This window comes from Xyrauchen texanus, chromosome 22 (genome assembly GCF_025860055.1).
Source record: "Xyrauchen texanus isolate HMW12.3.18 chromosome 22, RBS_HiC_50CHRs, whole genome shotgun sequence".
NCBI lineage: Eukaryota > Metazoa > Chordata > Actinopteri > Cypriniformes > Catostomidae > Xyrauchen > Xyrauchen texanus.
In genome coordinates this window covers 5,395,310-5,421,054 of record NC_068297.1, presented here as the reverse complement: position 1 = coordinate 5,421,054, position 25,745 = coordinate 5,395,310, and the positions used below count along the sequence as shown (strand labels likewise).

At 37.4% G+C, this 25,745-nt stretch overlaps 2 protein-coding genes across 3 annotated transcripts in view; both read right to left on the bottom strand.

Moving 5' to 3' along the window:
* LOC127662848 (mitogen-activated protein kinase-binding protein 1-like) overlaps positions 1 to 14,152 on the bottom strand; it is a 68,566-nt gene extending 54,414 nt beyond the window's left edge. Inside the window, exons 1-2 of the mRNA XM_052154223.1 lie at positions 13,667 to 14,152; positions 6,439 to 6,530 (exon numbers count right to left, since the gene is read on the bottom strand). Coding sequence (XP_052010183.1) covers positions 6,439 to 6,530; positions 13,667 to 13,780 — 206 coding nt within the window. The 5' untranslated portion in view covers positions 13,781 to 14,152. The remainder of the gene's footprint in view (positions 1 to 6,438; positions 6,531 to 13,666) is intronic.
* Positions 14,153 to 17,048: 2,896 nt separating this feature from the next.
* The window catches only part of LOC127662613 (MAX gene-associated protein-like), a 29,497-nt gene continuing 20,800 nt past the window's right edge, over positions 17,049 to 25,745 (bottom strand). Inside the window, exons 17-25 of one of the 2 annotated variants that reach the window (XM_052153882.1) lie at positions 22,116 to 22,900; positions 21,850 to 21,998; positions 21,628 to 21,664; positions 21,364 to 21,498; positions 21,162 to 21,273; positions 20,491 to 21,033; positions 20,157 to 20,282; positions 19,939 to 20,064; positions 17,049 to 19,827 (exon numbers count right to left, since the gene is read on the bottom strand). In XM_052153882.1, the coding sequence (XP_052009842.1) occupies positions 18,842 to 19,827; positions 19,939 to 20,064; positions 20,157 to 20,282; positions 20,491 to 21,033; positions 21,162 to 21,273; positions 21,364 to 21,498; positions 21,628 to 21,664; positions 21,850 to 21,998; positions 22,116 to 22,900 (2,999 nt within the window). In that variant the 3' untranslated portion in view covers positions 17,049 to 18,841. The remainder of the gene's footprint in view (positions 19,828 to 19,938; positions 20,065 to 20,156; positions 20,283 to 20,490; positions 21,034 to 21,161; positions 21,274 to 21,363; positions 21,499 to 21,627; positions 21,665 to 21,849; positions 21,999 to 22,115; positions 22,901 to 25,745) is intronic. The other variant, XM_052153883.1, reaches the window with a different exon arrangement.

The following is a 25,745-nucleotide window of genomic DNA, read 5'->3' as shown; positions in this document are numbered from 1 at the left end:
AATCGCCACAACCACCACCATTGTGTCCTTGAGAAAGGTACTTAACTGCAGGTTTCTCCGGGGGGATTGTCCCTGTACTAAGTGCACTGTAAATCGCTTTGGATAAAAGCATCTGCCAAATGCATAAATGTAAATGTATAGATGATTAATGAATGGTGGAATGGGACTAGTTGATGTTTTTCCATAAAGCAAACAAAGTTTACTGCTTTGTGTAAAACAAATTTTGGTGGAGAAAAAGCACACAACAGCTGCTTTGTGAAAGGAAATGGAAACTGTCAAGTAGATTACAGCAACACGAAACAGGGCACAACCAAATTGATGCTTACCTTACATGGAAAGAACTTAAAACTAGGTTAAGACAATCCATTGACAATCAACTACACAACGCGATTGAAGAAGAAAGGTTGATATGGAAGCAAGTGCTGACTAGGGTGATGGGCTGCATTTTGTTCCTTGTAGAGAGGAACTTACCTTTGCGAGGTAAAAATGCTATGATTGGAAATCCAAGAAATGGAAACTTCCTTGGATTAATCTAATTTTTAGCTCATTATGACACTATCATGGCTCAACATGTGCAAAAAATATTGACAGAAAAAAGTGAACTTCATATTTAAGTTGGTGTACAAAAATGAATTCTTAAAATCAATCGCAGATTGCGTGTTAAATAAAATCATTAAACAAGTCAAAGATGCAAAATATATTGCTGCTGAATTTGATTGCCACACTGGAAAACCTAAGGATTGACCTTTTGAATTGTCTGGATCAAAGTTATGATAACGGATCAAATATGAGAAGGATTCACTGAGGGGTACAAGATTTGATTCTGGAAAAGAATCCAGATCCATTGTTTAAGCCACGTGTGAGACACAGACTTAATTTGCTATTGTGCGATTCTGCCTCTTCAAATAGTGTTTTTTTTTTCCTCCCCAATTTGGAATGCCCAATTCCCAATGCACTCTAAGTCCTCGTGGTAGCGTAGTGACTCACTTAAATCCGGGTGGCGGAGGATGAAACTCAGTTGCCTCCACGTCTGAGACGTCAATCCACGCATCTTATCACGTGGCTCGTTGAGCGGGTTACCAAAGCCCGGCCAAATTGAGAATAGATGCTAAGGATGGCTGCAAAATATTTACATGCCCACAGCAAGCAATGTCCTTCATAAAGACAATCAAGTGAGTAAGCCATTTAATGATTTTCATGTTGCTTCCTAGTGGGCCTTACTCACTGAACATACACTTGACTGTCCGAGGAAAATGGGTGCTTTTTTAGTTTCTTTTTGTGTTGGTTCAGCCTAGCGGCTGGAATTTGTTATGTGGAATATTTCTTGCAGGACATTGGAGTGATTAGGGCATGTGTTGCACTCGTGTAACGACCAAATGGACTGGCTCACTGAACATTCGTTTGACTGCCTGAGGAACTGAATGGCCCCCTTTTTTGTTTTTCTTTGTTTGTTTGTGTGTGTGTGTGTGTGTGTGTGTGTGTGTGTGACGCTACTGGCCAGTTGGAGGCATTCACCTTCCAACAACAAAGGAGGGCAGAGGAGCGACACTCACAACAACGAGCAGAGTGCCGTGTGGCTAAAGCACAGCAATTTGGCACAGTAGGGGGCACAGGTGGCGCATCAGCCAGACATCTCAGTCAGTCGACTCATGTCACCTGTTGGATCTGTCCTGTGACCTCCTGCCAGCGGGCGTTCGACACTTCACATGGCCTAAACGTGCACATAGCCTGGCACAAGCGTCGTGGTGACGTCACCACCACTTAGGGGTGAATGGCGGTTGTTGTTGTGTGTGTGTGTGTTTTCCGCTTATTGGTTGGCGTTTGTTTTATAGAATATTTTCTGTTTGTAATTCTGTCTCACAAAATTTATATAGATGCACCGGACTTGAGCAATCCTTGTCAAAAGGGGGCTCTCGTAGGCATACATAGACTGTTGGGTGCTTTAGAGCTGGCTCAAGTAAGAGCAGAGGAGTCATTACATTGATAAGTAAACAATTAAAATATCTCAAACATATTAATGATAAATTAGGGAGAGTGATTATTGTTTTAGCAGAAATTCAGGCGCAAAGTCTTATTTTGGCTAATATTTGTGCACCTAAAGTTGATGTCAGGGCTTCTATATAGAACTTGAAGGGATGTTGTAAGTCGCTGGCACCCCTCATGATATAATATTGGGAGGAGACTTTAATCTTTTGATGACTCAGTCCTTGATCATAGTGAAGCAAAAGTGTGTAAGCCCCCAAGAGCAACATTGACGCTTCACAGAAAGTGTAAAAAGACTTTTGAACCAATCTGGGAGGGACAATACATTCTTTTCCTCAATCCATAAGATTTATTCTAGAATAGATTATGTTGTTTGAAAGTATATCTTTTTTTTATGCTTATTTTTTATGTTCTAATTGTTGGTGGCCACTGTAGTCCGTGCTTGTGTTGGGTGGGAGGTGTGGGCAAATGTTCGGGGGGAGCGGTTTCATGTAAATAATTGATTCCATATTTTATGTTATGTTTGTATGATTTACGTCTGGAATCTATAAAAACTGTTAATAACAACAACAACAAAATTATATACGATAAAGTGTGTTTCATAAAGCGCCTGTCTTTGTGTCTAACAGAATTTCTTTCATTTCATTTGTCATTCAGTGACGTTTTAAAGTTAGCCCGCCACTGCAAAATGCAATGCACATGATATAGGCTACCCGCATTTGACGAGTGCTAATTTCATACCTTCTGCAGTGATTTAATATATCTGGTGACTTCCCAGCTCTGTGTTTTTGTAATTTCCAGATGTTGACGATCATCGTCTGACAATGAGCGTCGCAATAGGAATTTCGATATTTTTCAGATATCGTCATATCCGATGACATCGTCCTATTGTTCAGCCCTAGTGGATATGAATGGAATGTAAAGATAACTGAGAGATATACCTCAAAGGCCAAAGTGTTTCAACATGATTTTTCTATAAAAATGTACAAAATAATAACCAAGTACAAGTTGCAGCAATTCAGCAAATACTCAATTTGAAGTTTTCAGACAGTAACAAAAACATTACAGTTTACTCAATCACAGTACGTATGCATCCATTTTCAAAATGGTCTTCTACTATGAGAAGAGCATGGGAACTTTCACCAGGAGGCAGTAAACATCTGCTATTTTGCTTACAACATGTTTTTCAGCAAAGTATTGATAATCTTGATGACATAGACGCTTTATAAAATCAAACAAGATTTGAAAACACATAAAAGCCTGTTACACGAGGAGCAAGCAAAACAATTACACTGAGAATGGTCCCTAAGTTCTTGCACACATTTACGTATTTAGGTTAAATCCATGAATATAGGATAGCTCCCTGCAGTATGCTTCATCTTTAATTAATATAAATGGGTCTATATGGATAACTCCTCTTTTAGACCAGAGATAATGCACTGAGTTTTCCCATTAAGTAACACATTTACAGGCATACAGGATTTGATCTGGTCTTTGTTGGAGCTCTGAATGAATTTGACCTTGCATCAATTCTTCAGGTAAAATGACAATAAAGACAATTGAGGTCAAATATAATAAATAATTTAAAACTACAGGACACTGTGTGCTGAGGAACATCTGCTGCAGACAATCTGTCCACTGCTTAGGAGGATGGGACAACAAAAATGCAGACATCCATACTTTCCATTACAGCACCTGCATTATATAAATACATCAGTATGTACTCACTTGAACTACAGCACCATAAACTACAGCACCTCAGATAACCTCACATTTGTACAGTCTTTAAGAAAAAGTATTGAAAACTATCTCATGGCCCTCGTGACAGCTGGGTAAGCCTGTGCTAATTTTCCTACCTAAAGCAAGCCAAGACATCTGCACCAAACACTCACATTATGGAAGCTCTGTTTACAGTAAGAATAGCATACTACTTTCTGATTCTACAGGCCTATGGAACTATGTGCATGTACAATAAATATTACAGCAACTTGCTTGTTATATTGTTTAACATGTTATACTGTTGATCGTTCAGTCCATGAAACATGGTAAATACGTTTTTCTCCAAGTTTAAGTTGTAAAAAATCTCTGGATAACATGTATTATGAACAAATGATGCACGTCTGGTGTGGTCAATTAACAATCCGGGTTCAATTCAAGCTAAGCTCAATTGAAAGCATTTCTTGCATGACAAGAAATGTCTGTGTTACAGTGAAGCACTTACAGTGGAAGTGAATGGGGCCAAAAAATACTCACAGTTTCAAAAGTACAGCCACAAGACGTAAACAATATCTGTGTTAACATGATTTTAGTGCGATAAAATTACTTACTAACTTTTACTGTGTAGAGATAAATCTAATTTTACAACTTTGTTGCCATGACAACATAACATAAACCCTAAAACCCTAAAACATCCATTAAAATTATGATTTAAACAACGTTACAGCTCAAATAATACATGAGTTTTAACAGAAGAATTAATATTAGTGTGTTTATAAAATTAGAAGCTTCACATTTCTGTCTTTAAATCCTCAAAAATTGGGCCCCATTCACTTCCATTGTAAGTCCCTCACCGTAACCTCGATTTTTTTTCTTTTTTAAAGAAAAGGCGTTGACAAGTCGAATGTATTTTTAAGTGGTAATCAACATTATGCCAATGCTGTTGATCGAGCTTTATTTGTATTGAACCCGGAATATTCCTTTAAAGTCCTCTGTCATGCATACTTTTTACATAATAGATGTAATCCCAAATTACATTAAAAAGTCACTGAAGATTTAGAGAAAACCATAATTACCCTGTTTTGTGGGCTCAACGATCAACAGTATAACATTAAGATTCAACTTTATTGTCATTGTGCAGAGTACAGGTACAGAGCCAATGAAATGCAGTTGTTTTTGCATATCCCAACTAAGTTGGGGTCAGAGCGCAGGGTCAGCCATGAAACAGCACCCCTGGAGCAGACAGGGTCAAGGGCCTTGCTCAAGGGCCCAACAGTGGTATCTTGGCAGTGCAGGGGCTTGAACCCCCGACCTTTCAGTCAGTAACCCAGAGCCTTAACCGCTGAGCCACCACTGGCCCCTTTTTTTGTCAACTTGATTTAGTTAAGACACTTAAAAAACAATAATTGTACCTTTATTCTGAGGGTAGACACAGGGCAAAGCAAGTTTTCAGTAATTAATCTAAGACAGACCACTAAAATGGTACCAAATGAAAAGCAGTTGATTGTGGACTTACAGTAACAAAGTGAATAACTCACTACTTATTGATCACTATGCCCCACAAGTTAATAAATATCAGAATTATGTATATGCTGTGATTGCAGAAATTCCATTTTATGCCATATTATGGCAAGAGGGAGTTAGGAATGTTTTGAACACTCTGAGCAGAATAGCTTAAATGGTTAATCAGATTACAAGCACCATGCTGAGGAAAGCAAGGATCCCCCCCGCCCTGCATGTGCATAAACAGCATCACTACACAACAATTGACAACTGCTTGGTACAGTTACACTTTGGATCATTAATCAATCCCATGTTATTCTCTGAAAAGGGAAAAAGTAAGTGGCTTTCTGAAAGTTCCGTGAACATTTTTACCAGCAATATATCATATACCATAGTATTTACATGGCACTCCAAAGTACAGTACATCAGAAGGTACCATGGCACTAACAGGATCCACATACAAAAAAATAAAATCAATACTTAAACCCATGATTTAAAAAAAAATCATGGCATTACCCATGTTATTTTTGTGAGTAGAGGATGATAAGATGGGCACAGCTATAGATCATAGATGAGTCCAGGTGCAAATTTTCACATATTCAAGCCAGTGCAGTCCTTTGGCCTAATTCAATTCATTTGGATGACAAAAATATCTCAAATAAGCTACATGTGCTCTGGGAAGACACAATGCACCCACAGGATGTTTCGAAAGCTAAACTGCTTCTGTAACATGGCAGATTAACCCTTAGTATAATGAGCACAAGAAAGGAGTCTGTAGGCCGTGTTTAAAGCACACCCTTGTATAAATGTTAAAAATCCCTCTGAAACTACTTCCTTGAACTTCCTGTTTGTACCACAGCTAATTTCCCTCTGAGATCACTCATCTATTATCAGACATTTATCTCTTTCTATCTTGTTTCCTCTCTGTGGTCTCTCTCATTTTCTCCAATAAGACAATTTCTGCTGTACCCGAGGATATGCGTGCATTCACAATAAATTAAATTCAGACTTTAATCACGCCTCAGTCCAGTTTTACTGTAGTGATATTGTAGCTGCAAAACTAACCACCTGATACAACAGGGTTTTGGCAGTGCAATTAAGTTCTGCTGGATGAAAAACATCCTCCAAGGCATGAACTGACTCACCATCATAGATCACAATGATCCACAAAATTTCTTCATGCATTTGTCTCATCAAACCGCTAAAAAGTCCATCATGTGATACCGAGCTACTCACCCGGCTGGGTAGCCAACAAGTCCTGAGTGTGGGTCACACGCTAAAGCACGATTCCCAGCGGAAGTGATTCCCAGAACTTTCTCCAACGTTACCTATGCAATTACAAGAAACAAAAGTAGTAAAAAACAATTATGATGTGCACTGCAGGTTTAAGTTCCACAAAATTAGTAATTAAAAACAAAGTCACTCTATGTAAAAATATTCCCATATGACCACAGGCATTATCCACATGACCAACTGACCATGTTTACAAAATTTTCAGATTAAGCACAATATTCCGGTTAAGCCTTTACTCTTAAAAGTTATATTTCAACTGATACATGCCATGTCTTATTCTCATTTTTTGAAACCAGATATTGGCCAAATCAGATTAGGAATATGACTCAATTCAGTATGGAATATTTTAGTGCATGTAAAAGTTTTGCATTTTCCACAAAGTACACAAAATTGTGCTTTCAAATATTTCACATCATTCACATACAGTGTAGGGCTGCTCGATTATGGCAAAAATCATAATCACGATTATTTTGGTCAATATTGAGATCACGATTATTTAACACGATTGCTCATTGACTTTGGAAAATGCATTTATTGAACTTTTTAACAGTGGATTTCCTTGAACTTGAAATTCAAGGAAATGCACTGGGTAGCGGAGGAGGTTATTGTCATTATTTTATGTTACATATGATAGTCAAATAAAGAAAAGCCTCCATCACCATCATTTACAGCAGGGATGCTCATAGTTCTGTGGAATAAGATTAACTTTTTCCATGTTATTGCAGATCTACCATGTACTATCAAGGCTATACATTATCACAAAAATGTCAGTGGGTAGAGGTTTCAAGTACTTAAGTAATTATTCAAGACTAATAGCCTACAAAATCAGTAATAAAATAACAATAAAAAAACAGCAATGAATAGAAACAGATTAAAAATAATAATAAAACAAATGGATCTATTGTCACACTTTATACATACATTTTTTGCATGTATATATATACAGTGAAATTATTTTTTCACATATCCCAGCTAAGCTGGGGTCAAAATGCAGGGTCAGCCATGATACAGCACCCCTGGAGCAGATAGTGGGGCTGTTGGGGCTTGATCCGCTGACCTTCTGGTCAATAACCCAGAGCCTTAACCGCTGAGCCACCACATACACTGCCTGTCAATCAAACAGTGATACAATTAGATGCTCTGGACTTTTTCAAAAACAACAGAATAAGAATGTGAACTTTCTAATAAGTGACACAGGCCAAGCCTATCACAAATATATCTGGTTATTTTTTTCGTTATTGACATTTTAATCAGTCTGCTTGTTCAGTCGGGCAAGTCAAATACTCTTTGACTTGTCCCTTAAAAAATCCACTTTTCCTAGACCAGTGTTAATGTTAACCCTGATTAAATATTGTATTCAACATTCTCCGATAACAATTTTAACTTCTGCAGTATAGCTCCTAAAGTAAATGCGCATTGTTTTAAAGGAGTTTTAGATATTTTTGAAAACAAGCCAAAAAAGTCTAATCAAAAACGTATTTTGTTCCAGTTTATAATGGGCTAAGACTACACTCTCTCACCTTTATGTTCACTTCGATCCATCTCTGACTACAAAACAAACGTACTCTTCTTAATAGAGCTGCATATCGCCAATATGTGTGAATCATAATATAAGATACACAGTGAAGGTGACATATATTATGATGCACTACGCCGCGAGCCATCACGTTATAATCTAGCTGCAGCAAACGCTAGTCCTAATACAAAGATCTTCTAATATTGATGTGGCCAAATGAAAATTTGATGCCAAAAATTCCAACACAACCTGGAAAAAGTCAATGCTGGTTTGAGCAAAATTTCAGCCACTTGAATTAATTTACTGTTCTGTAAATACTTTAATTTAGAACAAAGTTTGGAGAATGTGACTGTAAATAAATTATGTGATTATCCAATAAACATTTTGTCTGTTTTGCCAATGAGAGAATTGAGAGAAAATTACTCTAGCAGAGGAGCTAATCATAGCCAACATGCTGCAAATTTACGTACACTTATGACACCTACCTAAAATATTGTTTATTGTGCAAGACTTTATTTAAAAGGACCTGAGAGATACATTTTAAATGTCTGTAGAAAAGAATGAATCCTCTGTTAACTGTGAAGCTCCAAAATGTGTTGCCGTCTTAAATAGAAATTATGAATTAGACATTTTTTCAAGAACCTTTGATAAGAAGGACCACACAAACTCAGGAAACAAGCCAAGTTGCAAGCACAAGCTCGAATATGGAACACACAAATCTACTATTACAACAAACAGGCAGTCGTAACATTTCAGGAATGGCTGAAAGGACTGAGTAAATGGTAATATTATAATAGCCAGTCACATTCTCCATTACAATATCCATGTTGCAGTTTAAACACTAAAGTATAATGAATAACATACTTTTTATGCAGCTATTAACAGCCTATAATTAAACATTGTGCTTGCTATCACAATAGTTTATCACAATATTTACCACAATTGCGTATGATGTATATGTATGATGGAAACGTAAAAATGTTAGGCTGCCCCAAACAATGAGAAATCCACATGTATCATCTTCATCTTTTGAACATTTTAAGTGCAACAGCATCCAAACCAGCTTACTAAACATCTGCAATTGTCTGTTCAACATCTGACATCTTTATTATATGCATTCAAGCCCTAAAGTCTGCCAAGCATGGCCAGTGGCCACATCCAAGTAAAGAATGCTCTCTCTCATCAATCACAGTCACTTTAAATATGGGCTAATGGAGAACGCTTGGTTTATAAAATTGATTTCCCGGTGAGTCCAATTTAGCCATCTCAGGCAGTTCTATTGGTTTATACTGTATAAAGACAAGGACCCATTATATAACACTAAAAATATACACAAAACATAATCTTCAGGTCAACTGCTTAAATGCAATTTTCAAGAATTGAAAGTTAAGTTGGGTCCGAGAAAAGGTTTAGCACTATTTGTTTGCATATACCATTGTTTTTGATATTTTACGGATATAATGCAATGAAATTCAGATATTCACTGTTGATAGTTTTTCCACCCATTGCAATAATTTATCTGTCACAATGTAGAAGTTTCATGAAATCCATAGACTTCAGCATTAAGGAAACTCAAGTTGCAAGATTTTAAACAATTAACTTCTTTCTCAAATGAAAGTTGACAGTAGCCACAATACAGGCAAAAAACATTATAATTGTTCCGCATATGTTTTGACAGACGTTCTAATATCCATTTGCGAAAATCGCGCGGGTTGGGGCTATCTGAGGGTTGTCCCCCCCTAAAATATCATTAAAATATGTGTATTGTAAATAATATAATGATATATTCTTAAAATAATTGTTTAAGAAATAAAATAATACAAATGCAAACGGGGCAACAACAAAAAAACCTCGGTGTCCCCTTCAAAAATTGCTCTTGAGAATTGTTATGTTTATTGTCCCCCAACATTTTGATTAAATTTTCGCCTCTGTTAATATCCACATGTGCCCAAGAGTTCTGGAACATTGGGAAAAAAAGATGCCCAATTTCAAATGTAAGCTATTTTTACTCATTCAGCATCTCTGATGGGAATCTCTGAGCCAAAGGCTTTTTACAATCCATGCATGTAGTATCCCCAGAAGAATGCAAAGACCTTGAGCCAGAAGTAAATGAACTATGCAGCACCTGGAGGAATTGCTTTGATGCGATGCAACACAGCATGTAAACCTTGGAAAGCAGTAACCCCAGTCTAAGTATAGTGAACGGATATACTGTATGTAGTCTAACAAAAAGCTAATATTCCTTTGTCTGGTTGCATACAACAAAGACTCCTTAACTGCTTTAGGCAAGGGGAAAGACAGAAAGAGATGTGTTCTTTTGAACAGAACAAAGGCACCTTGACAGTCTTTTGCATACACTGTAAAATACTGTAACGGTCATGTTTATTGGTCATTGCTTCTGAAAAGGCCACTATTGATGAACTTCATGTCATCATGAGCCCTTCATTATAAAGTGAAAAGCAGATTTTTACAGTTTCAAAAGTTCAATATATTAAGTTTTAATTTAATAATATAAACAATGGTACTGCGCCATTAAATATATTATAAAAACAACAGTTTTAAACTGTACAATTTACAGGTTTTTCTGTAAAGTTGTTTACATTTTTACTGTATTTTTTTAACATAATTATTCTGGCAACCACAGCTGACAGTTTTTTGTTTTGTTAAAAAAACAGGATTATTTTTACAGTGAAGCGCATAAATTGTAGTGTTTATTTAATTGTCTGTGGAGCAGTGATCATCACACACTCTGTTTTATTTTAAATGGCATTTAAGTTGAATTACATGTTTAATGTATGAAAGGGTCATTGATTTGCAGCTGTTGACATCTCGGGTCAATGCAATGAGCCTTTAAAATATTATAGTGCTGTAAACACATTCACTAAATTTATTAAACAATGAATGTAAAATTGGTTTTAATTTTCGGTCGGAAATAAAAAGAAAATATACATTTTAACTGCATATTACACTTTCAAAGGATAATATGAGTGATGCATTCCTGTGCAAAACCTGCAGTCACAACACAAGAATGTTGTAGGAGGTTGCCAGGGCATTGCTATACGGTTGCTAAGGTATTCTGTGATTTAGTGCAATATTATGCATGCGGTTGCTAGGGTGGTTGCTTAGGCACAAGTCAAGAGCCCACCACCAAGTCTTTATGATATTAATTGCCATACATATGGCTCGGTTCATGCAATATTTTGTTTTCATGCAATTCTTTAAAACTTTTTGCCTGTTTTATCACAAGGTAGATGAAAATTGTAAGTCTGATCTCAACAATCCTGTATCATTTACTCTCACCAAGCACTTCTTTGGAACACTATGGTCCTAATAAAGTGCCCAGTGTGGTCTTCTGCTGTTGTAGCCCTTACGCATCAAGGTTTGACATGTTGTGCATTCTGAGATGCTATTCTGCTCACTACAATTGTACAGAGGGGTTATCTGAGTTACCGCAGCCTTTCTGTCAGCGCAAACTAATCTGGCCATTCTCTGTTGACCTCTCTCATCAACAAGTTTCTGTCTGCAGAACTGCCGCTCACTAGCTGTTAATTATTTTTGGCACCATTCTGAGTAAACAATTGATGTTGTGCGAAAAGATCCCAAGAGATCAGCAGTTACACCCTGTCTACACCAGACGCAAGTGTTGCGCCGTGTCACGCCAAAAATAATAGAACTCCATTATAATCAATGATGCTGTCTACACTGGATGCATCCATCGTGCGACAGTAATCGGGTGTCCCATTCCATTTTGCAATGCACATGCTTCCAGTGTAGAAAGCCTCCAGATAGCGTCTCATCAACGGACATGCCCAGTGTAGACAGGGAGTTACAGATATACTCAAACCAGCCCGTCTGGCACCAACAATCATGCCACGGTCAAAGTCACAGAGATCATATTTTTCCCCATTCTGATGACTGATGTGGAATTAACTGAAGCTCCTGACCCGTATCTGTATGATTGTACACATTGCACTGCTGCCACACGATTGGCTGATTAGATAACCAAAGGTTCAGGACTTCATATCCCTGAACATTCAAAAAGCAGTAACTTTGAGTTAAAATTTAGTTATGCCTGCACAATCAAAAAACTTTGACGCCATTTTTCTCAGTTTCACTGTTGCCTTAGTTACTGCATTTTGGATTTGTAGGACAGCATGGATTTGGTTATTGAAAACATACTAGTCCCAACAACAATGTGTAATTTATGACCAACAAATTATATGCAGCTGAGTTATTCCAGGAGTTCATCTGTGTTGCAGAACAGTCAGAACAATAGTAAAGTCACAGACTCGTGTGTGTGAAAGGGAAGTACAGTCACCCAGATTGCAGACAGGGGCGGGTTTATGATTTCTGAGGCCCCAAGCAACCCACTTTGCATGTTGCAGAATAATCTGGAATAGGGTTGAATGTTGTAACAGTCGCCTCTTTGCAGCCTGAACTTGTTCAGAACATTAAATCTTTGTGACACCTGCGCAATAAAAAAATCTAGACGCAGCGCAACGAATGAAACAGAACGCAGGTGTCTCGACATGCGTTTTTGAGACCTGAAGTTCTTTTTAAATTGACACAGTGACTAAAAATGTTCCAGTCCTGCGTGACACTGAAGAAACAGCGAGATGCCGCAGTCAAGGGCGTTCGTCCAGCGCGTTTACATAGAAAAACACCGGAAAAACAGAGTATACGCACGCAAAAATACGTTCAGTGTGAACGGCCCCTCATCCGTTCGCGCGCGCGCGCGTGTGTGAGCGAGAGCGCATGGGCGAAACAATTCGGAAGATCTGTATATTTTTATTTAATAAATTACAAACCCAAACACCTACTGACCCGAATCCGGTGGCTTCGTGATACCCAGAACAACATGTCACCCCTCAAGCGTTTTTTGCGGGGCTACCGGGGCGAAGGGCCCCCGAAGTTCGGGGCCCCACGCATTTGCATGGTCTGCGTGATCGTGGTTAAAACCGCAACTGAGCGCAGAGCAGTAAGCAGACATTTAGAAAGGAATACAACAGTCAGAGCTGACTACACACATACAATAATAGTTTGTCACAAGACCAATAGTGCATTTTCACACTGAACGCTGAGATTTACACAGAAACGCATTGCTCGCGAAGGCACAAACTTCCTTCCTTACGGCTTCAATTCAGACTAGACTTAAAAAACAAGACATGCAAATCATATGACTGATATGCATGTAAACAAGTGTCTTGTTTGTGCTTATGGTTTTTGTGCATCACATCTGTGCAAATCTGTAAATCCTACTGCATTTTTGTACTTATTGTGCATTGCATTTTCACAGCATGCTTGAAATATTTTGACATATAGCAAATATTCTATATTTTCACATAATGCATTATACTGTGCATTCTTTCCCCCCCATTATGCTCTTTACCATGGCTTAAAACTAATACTTGAAATGATTCGTGACTTGTGGCAAATATAGGTCAGTGCATCTCACACTCAGCCTTGTTATTGTTGCAGTTCATTGAGGGCTCCAATGTTTATCTCAAGACCCTACATAACAAAACCCTGAAAAGAATCTGACAAATTAGTGCCAATTCATTGTCACTTGGCATTAAAGTGCAGAAAATCACAGTAATACATTCACATGCAACTGTAGCTGACAGATCACATATCATTCATGTCTTATTACTGTACCTTATTACTGAGATTCTCCTTGTTGTTCCCAGGATTACTTCTTCTTAATTTGATGGAAGGCGATCGGAGCAGACTCTTAATCCGGCTTTTAATAGTTGTATTTTCCACTGTCATCTTGATTTGGTGTGCTGATGAATCAATGTTTGCATCGATGTTTCCAGTCCCAGCAAACAACGAACGGTGGCGGAATTGTTGCCCTTCGCTGTTCAAGCAGTCGACAATCAATTCAGCAATACACGTTTATAATAAGACATTATTAACAGCCTTTTATTTTTAAATAATAAGCCAAAGCACCGGAACCGTCATCGCTGTCCACTATAAAAGGAGCTTTAAATCCCGTTCGGTAGTGCTGTCGTCTGACATATCTGTGGACGTCGCGCGCCACACTAACGTACATTTGTTACAATGGACCATGTTTCATGTTTCGAGTGAGCAGTTTGACGGTGAGTCGGTCTCGGATCTCCGCGAATCACCTCCAACCGTAATACTTTCACCGGTACCGTATGTGTATTTACAAAAACTACTATTGCCACGGCTTCTCTTATGAATATTAACAAACTGCCGTGACGTATGTTCTGGAACTCTTATGTGATTGGTCGAAGTACAGATGCTAGGCGAAGCACTTTGGAAGGATGTCCTATCTGGGCTGAGGCGAAGCAGTTTTTTTCCAGTGTACATCATTGGCATAATTGTACAGTATTGCCAAAGCATACAACAAAAGTTAAGAAAATAAATAATAATAATAAAACAACAAGTAGGCCTAACAATACAAATTAAGGTACAAGAAATTGTAACAACATTTTTCAATTTACAATAATAATAAAAAATAATAATACGCACAACAGACATAAATGAGCAAAGAACCCTGAGAGTCTTTGCTTATTAATATTAATTAGGTCATGTGACTGGACGCGCCAGTAAGATCTCACAAAAAGGTAATATTCATAAGATAGGCCTTCGCCATAGTATAATGCTAACAACACACAAAACGCATCACTGCGAGGATGGATTTGTACTCACAGATGGTCGGTTGTGATATGCTGCAGTGTTTAAGTGTAGACAATTCGTTCCTGAGAATGCAAGGCAAAGTGTTTATTTTTTGATGTTGACAAATAATAGTAGGGCCTACAAGAATTAGAACAGGAAATTATTAATAAGATGGCTTAACCGGTCACATCCAATTATAATTGTGCCATCTCCATTTTACAACATTGACTATAATGCAAATTACTTTACCTGTAACAGGGTCATTATAATACATTACACTGCTATTGTAACTTAGTGAAAAATGTATAATAACTAAAAATATATATTTGCATGGATGCGCCTTAGGCTACATGCATCTAAACAAACATTAGACTCCAATTATGGCAAGTCTTGCAAAAGTGTTTTCTTTTAAATTATGGCTTTGTGTTCGGATGTGGGGTATTTATGGCTGGCAAATTTAGATTTATGATGGTGAACAAAAGGCAAATTGAACCAGTTTTGCTATTCAGATTAAAAACCGCAGTATTTGAATGACAAAATCAACTTTTTTAGGTTAAACTGGTTTATAATTCCATGCACAGTCTCGTTGTAGTTCGAAATGTTCAATTGTTCACTCTTTTAAAGGTTATTTGTTAGGGAGTTTACATTTATTTATTGGGCAGACTATGGCTTGTGTGTGTGTGTGTGTGTGTGTGTGTACACGCGTTGTTCGGATTGTTTTAAAGCCAATTCTGCCATCTAGTGATTGCACTATGTACCCTGGATTGTATTTCCTGGATAGCAGGGAATCAAACTAGCAAAGTAAAAGCATTTACATGTCTAAAAATGGGAATATTTATTTGAACAGCTTTAGAAACCATGTGAAACATGCAAAGATTTGTCTGGTCACAAAGAACCCTTTCATTTATTACAAAAACTAGATAAAAATAAAACAATACATTAATAATTTCAAGTTATCAATCCTAACTAATCCTGTTGCAAAACAACACAAGGATATGAGGACAGTGAAGTGATCAATTTAAAATTCTGAAAAAGACAAACTAGCCAATTGTAGGCCACCATTTAAAATATATATTTTCTTGATTTTCTATTTTAATTGTATCCTGTTTTTATTTTTTCCCAAACTTCCAAGTTGGACCACACCAACAGGTTCCACCGAGGGCTCTCCCAAGACACATTTTTTACCTAACTGTAATAACTTTGTACACCAACTTGCCAACACTTACAATGCAGCTCTCCATGAACCTTCTGGATGTGGAAAATTAAAAGGATCCAGACACTGACACAATATAGCAGTTGGAAGGCTATACATGCTGGGGACCCAGCAAGTGTTTTTGCAGTCATCCAAATTGAAGGAAATAATACAGGCGATGATGTGCAGCAGCTGCCCTGGCACCCAAAACACCAGGAAGTTGGCAGTGAAAACCGCAATCAGCCAGATGGTCTTGTCTCAGCCTTGCAGGTTACCTGGGCTGGGCCCCACTGCAGTCATGGTTGCTTCATCTGGGCAATAATCTTCAGATAAAGAGGGAATTATTAGGAGCAGTGGGACAGAAACCCGAATGGAGTAGTTAGACATTAGATTGTAGGTTGCATCAGTGGTCATTAACCTGGAGTTCACCATAGACCCACATACATGGATGCCATCCTTCCTGACCCAGAACAGAATGTTAGGATAACTGAAATAAATGAGTGTGATGATGGCCCAGAGTAGAAGCGAAACCAACACACTGTTTGGTGGAGTGCAGATAATTCTGGACTCAAGAAGGAACACAATTGCAATAAAGCGGTCAGTGCTGATGGCGCAGATGAACACGGTACTTGACGTCAACCCAACAAAGTACAGAATTTTCACCACGATGCAGAGCGAACAGCCCATTTTCCAGTGGTAGTCAGAGTATGTAGAATGCCCAGGGTCCCATGGAGAGGCAAGGTCAGAGCCAGGTTAAAAACACCTATAGATCCAATACTCCAACCCCACAGGCTCCAGAGATTTCCAGTTGTTCCAAGAAATGACATTATGTAAAAGACAAGAGGAATAAAGTGTGAATTATATATGAAGTTCTGATCCTTCCTGGAAATACCTTTCTTGTTTTACTTTTGGGAGTGTGCTTCAAGTGTCAGGAAGTATGGTTTAGTGACCATCAGTTTATATTTACACACTTCTATAATTCTCTAGAGTCTGTATCAATTGTCAATTCAAACCCCTACTGCATATCTTGAAGAACATAATTTCAACTCTGGAAAAATGAACAGGACAGCAAACCAATAAGATACAATTCTAATAAAGAAAATATGAGGCTGGGAAATCTGTAATTGAACTAATATACACATTCTTTGAATTTTATGTCATTATCGTGAATGGAAATATAAAAAAAGAAAAACTTTACCTTGAGACTTGAGCACATTTTTATTGACTTCAATGGGAATGTCTTATCTCTTTCACAATGAAGGTGAGAGAGCACTGATTTATAGCATATAAAATATGTTTTTAAACAGACAGTTTGGAAGTCTGCAAATTGAAGTACATTTTTACATATTTACAATATCCAAGAAATATGTCACACATTGACCGGTAAACAGACATTTAACAAAAAACTTATTTACACAATAATCCAGTCTAGCATAAAATAGATACACCACACAGGAACAATGGCACATTGCATTTTGAGTTATAAAGCCTTGTGATTTTCCTATTAAGTGTTTGTGTACTTCTAAATCCAACGTGCAACGCGAATTGTCAATTCTAAATCCAACGTGCAATTGCATAGTGATTACTACATTTCTTCAAGTCAAACTGTGGGATCCCCTGCTGATAGCAACCTCATCAGACACTATAAGGAAGTGTGGTACAATAGACCTTATTTCACAGAAGCACCATCTTTGATTTTTAATGAGAGTGAAAATAAGGATCAGAGGGCTTGGCCTGCCTTCTGTTCAATGGTATGCATGGTATAAAGAGTTATTGGTAGAAAGATATTTTCCAAAGTTTTGCCCACAGAACGATCCACTTAACTCTTAAACTGCAGTATAGCCCATTGGAGACTGTTTATCTATCCCTCACAGCCTCATTGTCATTCCCATAAAAAAAAAAAATCAAAGATATCACTGCTGCGAATAAGATCTAATGCTTAAAAATCCATGCACTTCAAATATCAGTTTAATATATAAAGCAAAAACAGATGTTGCAGTTGTTTGTAACAAACAAGGAAACTATAGTAGGCATTCCACAATTGAGCTGAACATTTTCAAACGTCATATTCTGACAAAAATCAAACTGCACGGACCATTTTGAAAACAAAAAACAAAACTGCAGTATGACAAAAGTAAAACTTAGTAAAATCAAAGAGGATGCACTATTATCCTTCTATTCCTATGCTGTTAGTTACATTTTAGTATTTAGCATAATACACAAGTTTTCTACATTCTAAAAAGCATATAGAAAGACCAAAGTACTCAACGTATGATATAAGTGTTATGTTTATAAGCCAGCTTTCCTGTAACAAGAACATAGACTTACAACTATTATTGCCTTAACAGTGTTAAAACATGCATTAAAGTAATTGGTATAATATTGGTCCAAGTTTCTGCTAGACGCAAAGGCAAAGACATCTGCATAATATCATTAGCAGATCAAGGGTTCACGGATTAACTCAACTGTTAAAAGTCATTGGGCAAATTCAATTATTCCTGAAAAGGTCACCCAGACAAATGATCCCACACAATCCACAGCATAAACAATTAGGAACAGCTTCTCCCTCACATAGTTTTGTTCCACTATGCGCTGACGGAGAAACAAATCTTACATTTAAATATCAAGTAGCCCCTCTTCTTTATATTATCTCAGATGAGGAAAGAGACAACATGCTCCAATATGGAGGTTAGGAAGAGTTCACAGCTTCTTCCAGTGTTAACAACAATTGCCACAAAGAATAAAAGTCTGTGTTCAAACAGCCCTTCTCTAAATGGCTATACAAACTCAACAGCAAAATCAAACTGGAATATCTTGCTGGTCAAGTAGGTTGCTTCAGTAATAAAATAATAATAAAAAACTTCTTTGGATATACCAGAGGCACAAAAGGTGGTGCCTGCTGCAGCAGGACTTTTGGAATGCAATCAAAAAAATAAATACATAAAAACCTCCTATTTTGTACGTAAACGTTAAAGTGAGCAGCAGCTATACCTGACTCATTGATTGGTAGACCACATATGTGGGCTATGAACACCTTGCACCTTTGAGTCTGGGTTGAGAACAGAGGAGCCAATCGCTTTATTCAGAACAGGATCTTGAGTCTTTAAACCTAGAGGAACCAGTATAGGCATAGGCCGCCATGCCACATTGGCCCCTTCATTGACAGAGTAACTCGATGCAGCCCCACATGTAGCCTTCATGTGTAACAGAGGGGGCGGAGTAGGAGCATCACTTTTCTTAGGGACATGTGGACTTTGAGCATTTTGAACACTTGTTGATGTTGCAGTCCCAGATTCTGATGAAACAGAAGGCAATTCTGACCCAAAGATAACGTTGGCCAAGTCATTCACTTTGGGTGGGATACCAATTTCATCTTTAGAGTTATCCAGAGACATCAGATCTTCATCCACCATTATGAACAAGGGACTAAGGGCACAATCATCATCCTTGTCTATATCTGCCAGCTTGTTAGTACATGTGCCAACCTTGCCTGGAATCATAGTTCTCAGATCTTCATTGTCAGTATGTGAGCGAAGCTCACCTGGAACTATAATTCTAGGATTTTCATTCAGTGGTTCAGTGGGATCTTCACATAGCTGCTGACTGAGGATAAAAAGATCATCTAATAAAGACATGAGATTTTCATCCTCTATATCATTGCTGTCATCATTATCTTCACCATCCAATTCATTTCGATTAGATAAGGCAATGGGTGTATGGACCTCATCTCCTCTTACAGGCAGCTTGTGTACATCCTGATTTTGAGGCTCATCCACAATTTCACTTTCCTCCAAAACTGGAATTTGATCATCTGAGAGTTTCTGCTGATTCTCTACAAGTGTAGGGATAGAAATAGGATGTTCCTGGACAACAGGTGTAGCGTTTTCCTTTTCAGTCACACCTTGCTGTGGTATTACCAAATTCTCCACTGGTGGGACCAGAGAAATAACATTGGCAATCTTTGGAAAGTTGGCAGATTCCACTGAAATTAAGGTGTTATAAAAATATTCCATAATAGTATAATTTAAGAATGTGGGTATTTAATAATACCATTTGAAAAAAATAATGGGATACAACAATTTGATCTACTTACATTGCATGTTTATCTTAACAGGGCTGTTTGTAACTTTAAAAAGCTGAGGCTGCAAAACTGGAAGGGGATTTTCCATTCTAATTGGGTGAGATATTGCAGGAACTGATATGGACACAGATACTACACCTTGATGAAACAAACAACAAGTGTGAATGTTTGTCATAAAATCACTCAATTAAAAGTTTTCAAAAGCATCATTGAGATGTCCAAAGACTAACCTGGTGTGAGTGTTTGCTGTCCCTCTAATGATGTGATTACAATGGGTTGAATGGTGTTGTTTATGGTTGTGGCTTGATTGCTTTGAACCATTGTATTCATCAAAGGCATTGCTTGGGGAATACACACTGAACAAAACACAAGAAACATTGAAAAGCATGAACATCCAAAACCAGATATATAAAAAAAAATACTGAATTTCCAAAACAATTTCCTTTACAGCGTCATAACTTGTAAATTAATCTTATAGTATTTTTTATAAATTTTAAACTGTACCATTAACCCAGTCATGTCAATTTGAAAATTGCATTTGGGTTTTTTTCTTCTAGGACTAACCATTTGTTACAAGAGGCTCTTGGACAGGCAATACTGGTATTGTCTTGGATGAAGAGCGAGACAGGATGTTTGGCCGCGTTTTCTCTTTAGGACTTAAATAATGTTGTATAGGACTCGGGACAGGAACATGTTTCTTTGGTGGAGTGGGATTAAAGGTTGGCTGAGAAGGTTTAGACACCATAACTTGCTCTTTATCCTGAGTTTTAGCTGTGCTTTTGCAACTATCAAGGTCTACAGGTTTCAAGGCTGATGGTGCAGACTTGGAAACATCCCCTTTTATACTTTCAGACTTTTCTAGGCTTTTTTGCTTCTTAACATTTAAGTCTATTGGTTTGGTGGGAGACTGGGTGGGTTTCACTTGGTTCTGGACCGTTAAACTTCTCCATTTACTACTGAGATCAGCTAGTTTAGGTTTGGGTGCAGGTTTGTGAGTTGTTTGCTTAATTTGGGACTCCATCTCTTTTGCTTTATCTTGGGCCTCCAGAGCTTTTTGTTTAGCCATAATTTCATTAAGCCTTTGATTGATGAACGCTGTACTCTTGTCTGTGGACAAAAGCAAATGCAACATTAGTTAGCAAAAGATTATGTTCACACATTAAAGTAATTGATGTAGCAGTCTGTTATAAAAGCTAGGGTGCGAGACAAAAAAAAAATCTAAAGGATTCTCTTACCAGACAATAGGGATAGGGTCTGTATGTAACGCTCTCTCTTAATTCTCAGCTTCCCTCTTCTTTTCACTAACTTGTCTTCCTGCTTAACTAGTGACTCAATCTCTTTTTTAGCCTTGGAAGAAGAAAAACATGTTACAAAACTATATAAACAATATTTTCTAAGTAATTAGAAGCACAAAGAGCAATAAAACCATCAACAAACCAGGGTGAGGATGCTCTTCTTAGAGGGTTTAACATTCTTTGTTAAAAAAGGCTTTTTGATTGTTGCCTGAAGCTTAAAAAATAATTCTGCAATTGAGAAGCGCCTCATTCTCTCTTGTTCCATGTGCGCCAATAGCTGAAAAGTACAAATGAGTTGTATTATATAATTTTATTAAATAACATTTTGTGTATATGAGAAAAAAGAAAAAGGGTTGGGCCAATCGTAAACAAGTCCATATTTGTAGAATTGGAGGTTAAAACTAACCTTTTGTTGCTTGACATTAAGAATGTGTTTCTGGCGACTGCAAGAATAAAGCATAACAAATCAAAGGTTATGTTGTAGATGGAATGAATTTTCTTAACACAAGGCAATTAAAAGGGGTCTAAAGTAATGTCTATTTTCATTGTGTAGGTACAGTTCTTGTCAAAATAAATGTCAAAATAACACTAAATTTCCAGATAATCTAGACGAACACATTTGCATTACCTTTGAAATTGATTTCGCCTCAGTCGTGCGATATTGTTTTTCTTGACAGACTCTTCAGTTGTCTCAATATCAACCTCCACCTCAACAAAATCTTTAATCTCAGAGTCCAAACCATCCTTATCCTCAGTTTCATCTGCTTGATTAGAATCCTGAAGAACAGTAGAAATAAAACTAGCCTTAATAAAACAATATGACAGTTTTTCAAATCACAGAAACAGTTAGAAAAGCAGAAAAAGCCAACATGTTGCATCAATGTAAGCTCTTACACTTAAACTAGTTGCACTGCTGTCATGGTCATCTTCACTGTACAAGTCAGAGTCGTCAGTTATTTCTGTTTCTTCTGAAGTTACACTTTTCCCTTCGTGATCTGGTGTGGTATCAAACTCAATCTCCTTCACTTTGGGATTAGCTCTTTTAAGAGCTTCAGCCTGCTCCATATGTGCAGGGTTGGAACCATCTCCAGAAAACTGTCTGGGTTTTTGAGAAGAGGCTGCAGAAGATGGAGGCTGAGTCACATTTTTTTCTGCAATCCATTCAGATATGTTGGAATGGTCAAAGCGATTCTTTTGATCAGGAATCATCTTAGGTTGCTTTTTTGAGTCAAGTGATCCTTCAACCTGACTGATTGGTCCCTTCGTTGAAACCAAGCTCACAGAAATTGTGGTCTCAGACTTTTTGGAGTCTTGGTTCTGTGCCGTTGAACTTGTAAGCAATGTGAAGCCACTCTGTGAGCTAGGGGAAGAAATTGGAGTGATGGTGTCTTTGACAGTTTTTGGCAGTGGGAGAATTCTTAATGTACAAGTGCCAGGCTGTCCCAGAAAACTTGGGGAAACTTTAAGGGCAGAAGGAAGGCTGCTGAATGAGACTGACTTGGATGCAGTAATAGTGACTGGCTTGCCAGTCATAGAAAAAGATGTAGAGACTGGCACAGTGACAGTAGTCTTTGTCGGAGTTTGAGTTGTTGGGCTGGATGACGTGACTATGGTTGTGCTGCCAGCCTGAGGACTATTTAGAGGGACTACATTACGCCCAAGCAAACGGAAAAGGGTTGCTGAAGAAAAAAAACAACAACAAAAAAAACAGCACAATTATGGTATGCTAACCATTATACAAAATAATCGTTCAATACATTTTGTACTGACCTAAAAAATATTTAAATGTAACCTATACATTTACATATTATTCACTAGGATGCCGAGAGCAGTCTAAAGCCCGATTTACACTTTTGCGTTGAACCTGCAATGAAAGCTCTGCATAGTGGCTAACAGGGTGGTTTGCATCATTCTGTGAGTACTAGTGAATGCTGAAGAATGCTAGTGTATTGACAAAACAATGATTAATTTCTGAAATTATACATTTCATAAATAGACAAAAGCCCTGTAAATTGTGGATTCAAATGTATTTACTCAATTATTGTAGCATAAAAAATTAGTTAATCTAAGTAGAGGTTTGCATTCCTGCGGAACTCCCACAGGACTCGATTAGATTTCTTATGGTGCAGAATTAATTTCTGAGATGAAGGCAGGAGCAGATAGTAATTCCATGAGATGTGGACAGGAGCTGGCGGTAAGAGAATAGCCTGAAAGATTTTATGTGGATTTAATTTTTTTATTATTATTAATGAATGCAATAAAATTCCACAAAAAAAAGATATATATAGATAGATATATATATATATATATATATAAACGTAAAATAAATGTGCACAGCTTGAGCATTAAATAATTTTAACAAGAGTGGTCGAGAATGAAATCACAGCAGGCAGAGATCGGGTGAACATGGAGTAAAATTCAGTGGGAGCATTTGGGTGCAGGATAAAAACTTGCAGGTGCAGGATGGAAAAACCAGTCCTGTGCAAACCTCTACATCAAAGTATGTTGGATTATGGTACATATCTTACACATGTTGCTTGCCATGCAGATCTAAAATAACCCACGGTTCAGTAAGTATTGGCACAGCGGTTCACCTCAAGTATAATAACGCACCTGGAGCAAAATGTTTGGTGAAGAAAACTAAGAGTTCAATAGCGTTACAACCCCCACTAATGCACCTGAATTGATCTATAAATGGTTTCACTTTGGTCAACTTGATAACATCACAGTTCTGCACGTGTTGTGTGTAGTTGAAAATAGCAAGCGTCAGTTGAGAAAACGATAAGAGAAGAGAGACAAGAAGTCCCCTGCGTTATTTAAATCTCCTGTCTGGAACATTTACCTTTTCCTGTCAATAAAAACAGCAATGGTCAAAAAACTTTTAAAAAACAGCCACTGTTTGCAGACATTGCTCGATGCGAGTGTCATATACTCAGGGGCAGTTCTAGGGGGGCCCTGTGTCAATAGGCCTGGCCCCCCTAAACTGGAGTGGTATTCTCATTTTCCATCCCACTAGGAGTTCAGTGACCCCACATCATAATAGATAGACCAAACAAATTATAAACAAAATATCAATGCATTATGACTGCATAATAATATTTAGTGGAGTAAAATGTAATTTAAGTTCAATACAGATTAAATATTCGCTTATGGTTCATTAGAGATTGTCTGAAAAGTCCAAACACTGTGCTAAAACGTCACTGGTCTTCAAGTGTTCAATGCAACTGCCTTGCATAAGTCTTAAACACTTAAAAAAAAAAAAAAAAAAGATTTGTATGCACAACTTACACTTTAATTGAAGTAAATATTGAATGACTACTAATGACAAATGTTTGTGCTGTGGGTGGAATATTCAGATGGTCCCTTACAAGTGCTGAAAGCCCATCGGAACATTTTTAGTCAATTCTCCAGCTACAACAACTGTTGACCATTTGAGTTCAGTATTTTATGCCTGTATGATAGTCACATATCACCAAATTGTGCAAATAATATAACTGTAAAATTGTCAGCACCAGAGAGCACAGGTGAACGAAATAAATCTCAATCGAATAACGAGCCAACAACTTCTGGAGATAAGGTAGAAGTTCAGTGTTAATTTCTCATTGCGGAGGTGAGGGCGTGGTTGAGCGCCCATCTGGGGAGAGGCGGTAAGGGCAACCACCTGAACTATAACTATGCTAATTCAGACATGAAACAATAACTTGTAACAGTGCAGGTATTAAGATAAACATTGATTTAATAAAATATATATTTTATTAAGTTAAGGTCCCAAACGAAATGGCAACTATGGATTTACTACATTACTATTGTAGTACCCATGACTGTAATAACTACGACTGCTGTCACCATGGTTGTCTTAGCAGAAATCATGGCTTTGATACAATTAACTATGGTTTTACAACAGTAATACTGTAGTTTCAATGTAGTAACCATGACAGTAACTATGTTGATTTTGTGGTTACAATGATTTTACTATAAATACCATGATAAATCAATTGTTACTGTAGTAAAACCATGACTTTTATTAAAGGGCAAACATGTTGGAAGTGTTTACCACATGTATTCTAGCTTTGGATTTGGCAGCAATATATTCTTTTGTAAACACTGCAAATACCGAACCGTTCTGAAACATGACCCCAAAACCAAGATACAAACCGAATCGTGAAAATTTGAACCGTTAAACACCTATTTGACATAGAAGTATAAATTGCCCATAATGGTTACATCACTCCTAAAACATTTAATACAATCTTGGAATAAATTTGAGTAACACCATCTTCAAACAATGCACAAAAATTAGCATACACTGAATACATTTGTGCAACTCAACACAATTTGCCGAAGCGTTTTTTTTGGAGGTAAAACAACCTAATAGGAATTGCAGCAACACTTGTGTAATTAAATTAAACTTAAATGCGTTTACATCAGGGTTCGTTAAATTCAAGGACTTTTCAAGGACATTAGTATTTTTATTTTTTGTCTATGCTCGAGATGTCATTAAAACAACTTTGCTAATTTTAAATA